Genomic DNA, 10,189 nt, shown 5'->3' with positions numbered 1-10,189 from the left:
CAGGACTATGGTATTTGGAGATGTGTGTGTGTGCGTGTCCACCATGTCCAGGACCTTCCCATGTGGCCTCAGCATCGCAGAGATCTGTATCTCTGCGGTCTCACCCTGCTGTGTCATCCTGCAGCTGGCCTGTGCTGTTTTACTGAATATTGTCCCCTTGTCAAAGTCCACCTTATTGACACCTTAATGAAGACGACGTCTCTACACATTCACTGTTTGTCTGGATACCTTGTAGATGACACCACAATTCTCTACACAATCCGGGGGGTATCTCCTTTTTTGGTGTCATAAGGCACGTGCAGGCTGGAGACAAGAGAGGGAAAGTGAGAAATCGCCCCACCTGGAAACGGCCAGACCGCAATCCCTTCTCCTCCATTCTCCTCTCAGGAATCCGGTCCCTTCTTCATTCTCTTGAGATGAAGAGAACACACACACACGCACACGTGACCAGCATGCGTTTCAAGCCACCTGGCCTGGACTGGAACTGTGGGAGTCCAGCGCCTTAACCACTAACCACCTGCTGGTCTCTCCCAGAAAGTCCGAGTGTCTCCCACGAAAGCCCCCCCCCCCCCCCAGAGTATTTTGCCTTAGATGCATCCGCTAGAGGGAGGTAGGGAGAGAAAGAAAGAGAGGAGAGAAAGAAATCAAGAAATCAATCCTTAGGGGCCATGGCTACGAGGCAAGCCCTCTCCTCCATTCTCCTCCCAGAACCTTGGGCATGCATGCATACGCGTCTGGCGTCTTTTTAAGCCGCCGGTCTGGGACTCGAAACGCGGTCAGCCACGTCGGAGTCCAGCAAGGTAACCCGGACATAACCACTACGTCACTTACCACCACCACCGCCCCCACGACCTGGGTATCTTTTCTCACAGATGTCCGCAAAGAATCATACACCCTCTGAATTGCAAAGAGGGACCTAGAAGGGAATGGGCAGAGGCGCCGATGACTTGCCCCAAATCAAATCTGAGACAGACAAACCAGAAAACTTTATTGGCCCGTGTGAGTTTCTCTACCGGTCCGCACCTGTGCTTCCTTAACCTGGCTATGCAGCAGTGTCTATCAAAAAGCCCGAGAAACACCTGCCTCGGGATCACGTGGGGCAAGGACGGACTAAGGCAGATCGGAGGAATCCGCATTTCAACGGGCTCCTTGGACATTTCCGCGCACACGGAAGTTTGAAAAACTACATTCTCACGGCGAGGTGAGCACCGTTCTCTACCCCGGTGTCGTCTAAGTGTGTTGGCTTTAAATTCCCACTGCATCATGGGAAATATAGTTTTGGCTCCTCCCCGCCCCGGCCCTCCGAGCGCTTGACGGAAGGGACCGAGCCTCTCCGGAAATAGCCGAGTGGCCTGTGGCGGGCCCTTTCGGGCCCGGTTGCATTTTGGGAAAGGGCAGTTTCCGTTAGGTGCTGAAGGCTGAGGCGCGCGACGGACCCATTCCCACGTGAAGCGCGAACACCCCTCAGCGGGGCGGCGGAGCGTCCCGGAAGCAGCGGGGAACCGGAAGTAGCCCGCGGAGGCGCTGCAGCTCGTCCCGGAGCCCGGCGTGAGGCGCCTGGAAGCGCGGCGACGGCGCCATGTCCCTGATCTGCTCCAGTGAGTACAGGCTGCGACGAATCCTGAGAAGCCGGAGCGTGGAGGAGGGAGTGTGTGCTGACCCCTGAGGCCCCAGGGTCGGAGCGGAGGCGGGAATGGGGCGCCCGGGAGCCCCGGCGGCGGCCTGTCAGCACCGGCGTCCTCTCCTCAACGCCGAGCGCATTTGTGCAGCGCTCTGCTGTTCGCCCAGCACCTCAGGTTTACGGTGGCGGAGGTTACTGAGACTAACCACCTGGAGACGGCCCTGGACTGCTGCAGGGGAAACCGCGCTGGAAACCCTGCGGCTTAGCCAGGGTCCGCCTCCGAGTGGCGTTGTGATCGGATTCGAGGCCCTAGGCCTCAGTCTCCCCGTCCGCAAAATGGAGAGTATGGCGGGGGATGTTTTCTGAGGTATCGGCCGGCTGGAAGGAGCCTCTGCAGTTTGCGAAGGTCACACGAGTTAGAGGCAGAGGCAGGGCTGGAAGCCAGGTGTCTGGGTCGCGACCTCACTGTGTCTGACTAATAAAAATAGCGTGTTTGTGAAGCCCTTATCGATTCCCAACGCGTTTTCAAACCAGTGATCTCGTTTTACACTCACAGGGATTCCTAAAGTTGAAGTGAAGATCCTAGTTGTACAGATGAGGATATAAGGCTCAGGAAAATAGGGCTTAACTAAGGATGCACATCTAATAAATGGCAGAGCTGAGTGATGGAGCTAGGTTCTTAGACCCTGGAGCCAGGCTTATTCATTGCAGGCGTGTCCCTACCTTTCAATAGATTACTATAGCTTCCCACTCCTTTCTCTATCCCATCCTTTGCTTCTCAGAACCTTTCCACTAATCTAAAGAGGGAAAGGAAGGAAGAGAAATGATGAATAGAAAAAGGAGTTCCTCATGTTGAAGAAATCCCAGTTGTTTTTTTTTTTTTTCTGGAGAGGTTTTTGCTATAGGGCTCATGCGCTCTCCAGAAAGACAGAGAGACAGAGAGAAAGTCCCCCCCCCCTTTGGGAATGACCACACCACCATCCCTTCTCCATTCTCCTCTTGGGATCTTGGGCATGCATGCACATGCACCTGGAGTGAGTTTAAGCCACCGGGTCCGGGACTCGAACCATGGTCGACTACATGGGAGTCCAGCAACATACCCATTATGCCAACTGCTGGTCCCAAGAAATCTCAGTTTTCAGATTGTTAAATAAAATGTAGAGGAGGCCATTGGGTTCAACTGAGCTCCTGCACTATTCCTAGCTGAGGAATCCCAACTGGTGCTAAAGTTCCAGGTCACCAAATGAAAGATGAGACAAATCCCCAAAGAAGCCCGTTTTAGCTGGCATAGGAAATCTCCTCTACTTTAATTTTAACAGAGAAAGTAACTTTGAAATGACCAGTGCCTTTTTGTTTTCTGTTTCTGCTTCCTTCGGCCTTTTTCTTTGTAAAACCGACTCCTTACCACATCAGAATTCGTACTTTCTTATACAGTGAAATGTTGCCCAATTTGTGAAGTGCAGATAGGCCAATTGAAATATTTAAATTTGTCCTAATTTTGTCTTTTCACAAAAAAATGTTTTTATGTTCATTGTTTCCATTTGCCCTGTTTGCTTTTTATCTCTTTTATAGTCTCCAGCACTATCCATCCCCTAGTGCCCTCATTGACTCATTTAGTAGATATTTTGGGCATCTACATTGTATGGAAAGTCAGACCAGTGGTAATCCCTATACTCAGGGCAAACGGTCTGTTGAGGCAAGGTTGTAAATGATACCTCTGTTGGGAATTGCTAGTATGCTTTAATCTATGTAAACTACTTAGACTCCTGCTTGGCACATAGTAAACACCATGTAAATATTTATTATTGTAGTGCTTGTCACAGTGCTTTTGTGTTACAGTGAAACATATATTTGGTTTTCTTCCCCTTTTCCTGGCTTATAATTTCTAAAGTCCTACCGGCAGTTCCTGGGTAGGATGGGGATTGGTGACCGGAAAGACCGAGATTTTAAAGTTGGGACTTGGTAGTCCCACTCCCCAGCCTCTATTGAAGTGGTAATAGCTGAAGGCCAAGTGAATCACCAGTGGCCAATGGTTTAACCAGCCTGTGCAATGGAGCCTCCATAAGGACAGGTTTTGAAGAGCTTCCACATGGTGAGACACGAGGTTCCTGGAGAGTGTCATACCTGTGGGGGGTGGGGGGGGCATTGGAGCTCTGTGCTCCTTCTCTCATACCTTGCCCTATGTATCTCCTCATCTGTATCCTTTGTAATAGCCCTTTTTTGGGGAGAGATTTTTTTACTATAGGGCGTGTGTGCTTGCCAGAAAGAGAGAAACAGAGAGACAGAAAGCGAGAAATCACCCCCCCCCCAGGGGGGATGGCCATGCCACAATCCCCTTTCCATTCTCCTCTCGGGATCTTGGACATGCACACACATGTGCCCATCCTGAGTTTAAGCCACTGGGTCCAGGACTTGAATCACGGTCGACTACCTGGGAGTTCAGCAACATAGCCATTATGCTAACTGCTGGTCCCTGTAATAGCCCTTTTTAATTTATTAATTTTTAATTTGACTAGAGAAAAAGAAGGGGAAAGTGAGAAAGCAAGCTTCCAGGTCTGGGACTTGAACCACAGTCAGACATGTGGGAGTCCAGCACTTTAACCGCAACACCACCTGCTGGCCCCTTTTTTTATTCATTATTTTAAAAAAGTTTTCTTGTTTTTTTTCTTGTGTTTTGTTTTTTTGAACCCCCTCCCCCACCTTCGTAATAGCTTTTCTAATAAACCAGTAACTATAAGTAAGTGCTTCTCTGAGTTCTGTAAGTTGCTCTAGTAAATTGATCGAACCAAAGGAGGGATTTGTGGGAACCCCAAAGCACAAGTAAAGCAACCTGGGGCTTGTGATTGGTATCTGAAATAGGGCTTAGTCTTATCCTGTGAGATATAACAGTACTTCATAGTGTTAGAATTGAATTGAATTAGTGGACATGCAACTGGTGGCTGAAGGACTGACTTCTTGCTTAGTGTACGGAAGAAGAACCCCATACAAGTGAGGTCACAGAATTATTTTGTGTTGTAAGAATATAGGAAAAATTATTATTCCTGTGGGTTCAAACTCTATACTTTCTCTGTCTGATATAGGGCCCTAGGACTGAGATGGATGGCAGGGATCTGAGTGGTCTTATTTGTATCTTCATGCTGTGGAGTATAGTGGGTACCTAACTACTTTGTTCAAAATCGAGATGGGCAGGATTATTGGCTGCTGCTGTTTAGGTGCTTGGCACATAATAGTTTTGTAATGCTTATTTGTTGACCATGTCACTGTCAGGAGTCTTAATGAAGAATTTAGTTCTATAGCTGGAAAACATTCTGGGCCAGTAGAGAACTGGTTTGGTTCGAATGTCCTGGTCTCTGATGGTTCAATGGTTGAGTGTGAGGATGTGTGATGTGGTTGGGACTAGCAGCAGGTGAGGATTCCCCCCGCCCAATATTACCTTTCACCCCTTGCTCACTGCCTGCCTTTTCTCTGCAGTCTCCAATGAAGTGCCAGAACACCCATGTGTGTCCCCTGTCTCTAATCATGTCTATGAGCGACGGCTCATTGAGAAGTACATTGCAGAGAATGGTACAGACCCCATCAACAACCAGCCTCTCTCTGAGGAGCAGCTCATCGACATCAAAGGTGCTTAGTGGCCGGCCCTAGTCTAGGGCCTTGGTAGCTCAGCCTGAGAGAATGGTTGGTGGGGCCAGTGTATTGGAAGAAGAAATGAATGACCCATTAATGACTGAGGGGGACAGAGACACTGAGTTCAGCTTCTTCAAATCCACTTTCCCTTTCTTGGCAGTTGCTCACCCAATCCGGCCCAAGCCTCCCTCAGCCACGAGCATCCCAGCCATTCTGAAAGCCTTGCAGGATGAGTGGGTGAGTTGCTGAAAGAAAATCAGTATCTTCTCTGCTTGAATAGAGCATATCCCTGGACTAGGACTTCAGGTTGAGAGGGATGGAGCATAGTTTTCTTTTTTGAGGAGCAGGATAGTAATATAGAAGTCACCCAGACCTGGGTTCCATACTTAGCTCCATTGCTCATTAGCCATGGGACTGTGGGCATGTTGCTCACTCTCGAAGTCTGGGTTTCCCTGACTGCACAACATAGATTAGTACCTGTTTCAGGGTTTCATGAGGAGCAGAGGAAAATTGGAGTATAAACTGTGTGATATCATCAGTACGTTCCTAGTACTGAGCCACACCTGGTACATAGGAAGTGCTCTGTCAATAACGAATGAATAGACTACATTTTGAGGAACTGCCTCGCACAGTCCTGACACAATGAGGGCAATCAGTTAATAGCAGCATTATTATTTCCTTTTAGAGAGGTGACGACATGACATCCATGATTTGCTGGTAAATTAGAGAAGATGGGATGGGAAGGAGCTGGCTCCCACTTGTGTTTGTGTGCTTGGTGTTTGGCCTGGGGTCGGAGCTTAGGAGTGTCTGCCGACACATGCAAGGGCACTTGAAGATGACTTGGGTCAGTACTACTGGTCTAGGCTGTGGGATAGGAGGCAGCGTCCTCACCTCAGGGGCAGCTGTGCTGTGTGCTCTTGATTCCCCCACCCCTCTCAATGGTGTTTTCGTCTCCTAGGATGCAGTCATGCTGCATAGCTTTACCCTGCGCCAGCAGCTGCAGACAACCCGTCAGGAGCTGTCCCACGCTCTGTACCAGCATGATGCCGCCTGCCGTGTCATTGCCCGTCTCACCAAGGAAGTCACTGCTGCCCGAGAAGGTGCAGCTTCTTCCCCTGCCACCCCCTTAATGGGCTGGTTCTGCTATGTAATATCCCATTTCTAACATTATCTTTTCTCTCAGCTCTGGCTACCCTGAAACCACAGGCTGGTCTCATTGTGCCCCAGGCTGTGCCAAGCTCACAGCCAAGTGTTGTGGTGAGTGTCCATCTTCCCTTGCTAGTTACCCATTTGTGGGCAGTGGCCCGGGTAGCTCCCTTGCCTAGGGGATGACGTTCTGTGCTCTGCTCACATGACCTGTATCTTCTCTTCAGGGTGCAGGTGAGCCAATGGATTTGGGTGAGCTTGTGGGAATGACTCCTGAGATTATCCAGAAGGTAAGTCATGCTCTCCCTTGGTGGGAATACGGATGGGCTTTCACTTTTTACTGTCTGCCTTGAGTCCAGTATTGATAGAAATCCCCATATATGTAGGGCCCAGCTATGGAGGTTTAGGCGCTGCGTGATAGTGGAGCAGTATGGAAAGTCTGAGTGCAGATCCTGAGCTAACCTGAACACTGTTAATGCACCCTTGGGCGCCTTGACTGACTGGGTAGCTGGGGCAAGATTGTGTGGAGGGTCCTAGTCAAAAGCTCGCTCTCTCTCTCAAGAAGTAGATAAAATACAGACTAGCACATGGCATAATGCTGGACCCCCACGTATCGACACAGTTTGAGTCTTGGACCTGGTGACTTAAAACTCATGTTGGGCATGTGTGCCCAAGATCCTGAGAGGAGAATGGAGGCAAAGGGATTGAGGCATGGCCATCCCCTATGGGAATGATTTCTCATTTTTTGTCTGTGTCTCTCTCTGTCTCTCTGGCAAGTGCATATGCCCCTATAGCAAAAATCTCTCTTAAAGGGGGTGGGGCAGCAGGTAGCATGGTAGTTAAGGCACTGGACTCCCACATGGCCAACCACAGTTCAAGTCCCAGACCTGGTGGGTTGCTCTCTCACTTTCCGATCAAATTAAAAAATAATAAAATAAAAAATTGAAGTGGATAAAATAAACTTAAAAAATAATGATCGCATACACTTGGGAGTGGAGTAAAGTGGTACAGAGCATGGACTCTGGACCTAGGTTAGTATTTTGATGCCACCACTGCAAACTTTATGGCCTTGGCTCCTTAGCTGACCTTCTGTGTCTCATTTACTTTGCTTCTAAACTGAGAATTTAAAAGATTTAATTATTAGTAAGTGCAGCCTGTAACTCTTATTGAGATTCTTTGCAGGTACTAAACCATGTTATATGTTTTCATGTTTTTTTGCTATGAAGACAGGAAAGGAATTATCTTTATTTTGCTAACAAGGAATCTAAGATTCAGAGTCAAAGACACAGCTCAAAAGAAGCAGCACAGGGCTTCTGTTTTCAAGTCCAGTGCTGTGTTCTATGCACAGAATTCTCATTTGTGGGCCTTTCCTGGTGGTTCGGATTGTTAGTGTACATCTGGGTTCTCATCTTGGTGGCATACACCTGGTCTGGGAGCTTTACTGACCTGGATCATACCCTTGTTCTTGACATTTTCACCTCTGTGACCTTGGGCAAGTGACTTCACTTTTCTGAGGCTCAATTTCCCCAGCCATAAAATAAAGTCATCAACACCCATCTCATAAGGTTGAGGTGAAAGGAAGTAAATAGAGATAATGACATAATAGGCCTTGGACATAGAACGTGACAGGTAACACTTTCTTTGGACGCTTGTACAAGCACAGGTGTACCAGTACCCAGTGTGCCATTGACCTGGCAAGGTAATCTACCTCACCATGAGCTGTTCCCCTTTTTTCTTCCCAGCTTCAAGACAAGGCCACTGTGCTGACCACGGAGCGTAAGAAGGTAAGTCCTGCAGAGTCAGGAAAGGGGGTTGGCCTGATGGAAGGCAGTTGACCCCTGAGGAGAAATGGGGGTGCCTGGATCTTACACTCACAGTTGCTTTAACTGGGGGTACATTTTGTTTTCTCAGAGGGGGAAGACTGTGCCTGAGGAACTGGTGAAGCCAGAAGAGCTCAGCAAGTACCGACAGGTGGCATCCCATGTGGTGAGTGGCGGGATAACTTGGAGACAGGCCCTCTTGTGCTGTTTCTGGGAAAAGGTGGGCCAAAATGGAGCGTGGTGATGGAAAGCTGTTCAAGACTTTTGGCCTGTTTCTCTCCTTGGCTGCTGAGCCGTTAGGGGTTCTTTTCCTGCCCAGCTCTGGGGTCCCCAGTGTGCATTGAGGGAGTTGCCCCATCCAGGCAGAAAGCCAAGCAGAATAGATAAGAAAGAGAAATAACTCTTGTTCCTCCGGGCTGGGTAGGAGGTGGAAGACAGATGGCAGTGGGGAGTATGTGCCTTTGTGGTCTGCTGTGCCTTGACTGTGACTGCATTTGGTGTGGCTCTCTCTGCATAGGGGTTACACAGTGCCAGCATTCCTGGTATCCTTGCCCTGGACCTCTGCCCCTCCGACACCAATAAGATCCTCACTGGTGAGAGTCTGGGCCTGGCCTAACCGGTTGAAATGGAAAGGGGTGGCAGGGGAAAGTGCATGCTCTTTGTTCTCTTCGTGGGCCTAGGGATAGAAGGACCTTTCTCAGCAAAGTACCTGGGTAGACCTGACTCTTTTGATCTCATTTTGGTTCTCTCCAGGTGGGGCGGATAAAAATGTCGTCGTATTTGACAAGAGTTCTGAGCAAATCCTGGCCACTCTCAAAGGCCATACCAAGAAGGTCACCAGTGTGGTATTTCACCCTTCCCAGGTAAGAGGTTTTCCTGGCTCTGTTCTTCTTCCCTTCCCTGAGCCCTGTTTCAGTAGTTTTGGGTCTCAGAATAGTCCCCCATTTCCCTGCTGCCACCTCGGTGACGTATGGCAGAGAAAAGAGAGTGGACGTGGGCATTTAGGGGTGTCTTAGGAGTCAAATATAGGACTTTCTTTTTTTTCTTATTATTTGTTAAAGGCTTATTTAATTTCGTTTAGTATGTATATACCTTTTTTTTTTTTTTTTTGCGGGGGAGAGTATTTTGCTGTAGGGTACGTGCGCTTGCCAGAAAGAAAGAAAGTGAGAAATCACCAGGGATATGGACATGCTGCAATCCCTTCTCTTCCATTCTCCTCTCGGGATCTTGGGCACCCAGCGTGAGTTTAAGCCACCGAGACTGGGACCCAGCTATAGTCGACTACATGGGAGTCCAGCAACATAGCCATTACGCCAACTGCTGGTCCCTATTTAGTATTATTTTCTAAATTTGCCATAGGGCACATGTGCTTACGGGGAGGGAGGGTGACAAAGTAAGTCCCTGGGTCTGGGACTTGAATTGTGGTCAGCCATATGGAAGTTCAGCATCTTAACCACCATGGCACCTGCTGGCCTCTATGTAGGTTCTAAAGCACTGGTCTTCATGGAAGGTCAAGAAAAGGAATGTATAGTTTGACAAAGCCTATTCATCTAAATATTTTACATTAGGAAAAGAAGAAAAGTTCTTTGTTTCTTTGTTTTCTTTTTTTTTGGAGAGGTTTTTGCGATAGGGCACGTGCGCTTGCCAGACAGACAGAAAGCGAGAAATTACCCCCCAGGGGGGATGGCCATGCTGCAATCCCTTCTCCTCCATTCTCCTCTCATGATCTTGGGCACGTGCCCGGTGTGAGTTTAAGCCACCGGGTCCGGTACTTAAACCGCGGTCGACTATGTGGGAGTCCAGCGACATAGCCATTACGCTAACTGCTGGTCCCCCATTTATTTGTTTGTTTTTAAGAGGTTTTTGCTATAGGGCGCATGTGCTTGCTAGAAAGACAGAGACAGAAAGACGGAAAGCAAGAAATCACCCCCCAGGGGGGATGGCTATGCCACAGTCCCTTCTCCTTCATTCTCCTCTC

At 48.8% G+C, this 10,189-nt stretch overlaps 1 protein-coding gene across 1 annotated transcript in view; it reads left to right on the top strand.

Moving 5' to 3' along the window:
- The first annotated feature begins 1,379 nt into the window (after positions 1–1,379).
- Positions 1,380–10,189, top strand: part of PRPF19 (pre-mRNA processing factor 19) — a 15,355-nt gene continuing 6,545 nt past the window's right edge. The window contains exons 1-10 of the mRNA XM_006169625.3: positions 1,380–1,598; positions 5,093–5,242; positions 5,406–5,482; positions 6,204–6,345; positions 6,429–6,502; positions 6,619–6,681; positions 8,134–8,175; positions 8,303–8,377; positions 8,729–8,804; positions 8,965–9,074. Of these exons, the coding sequence (XP_006169687.1) occupies positions 1,580–1,598; positions 5,093–5,242; positions 5,406–5,482; positions 6,204–6,345; positions 6,429–6,502; positions 6,619–6,681; positions 8,134–8,175; positions 8,303–8,377; positions 8,729–8,804; positions 8,965–9,074 (828 nt within the window). The 5' untranslated portion in view covers positions 1,380–1,579. The remainder of the gene's footprint in view (positions 1,599–5,092; positions 5,243–5,405; positions 5,483–6,203; positions 6,346–6,428; positions 6,503–6,618; positions 6,682–8,133; positions 8,176–8,302; positions 8,378–8,728; positions 8,805–8,964; positions 9,075–10,189) is intronic.

The sequence above is a fragment of the Tupaia chinensis genome, unplaced genomic scaffold (genome assembly GCF_000334495.1).
Source record: "Tupaia chinensis unplaced genomic scaffold, TupChi_1.0 Scaffold147351_1, whole genome shotgun sequence".
Taxonomy (NCBI): Eukaryota; Metazoa; Chordata; class Mammalia; order Scandentia; family Tupaiidae; genus Tupaia; species Tupaia belangeri.
The sequence above is the reverse complement of the archived record's forward strand: the minus strand, read 5'-3'. Positions and strand labels throughout refer to the sequence as shown.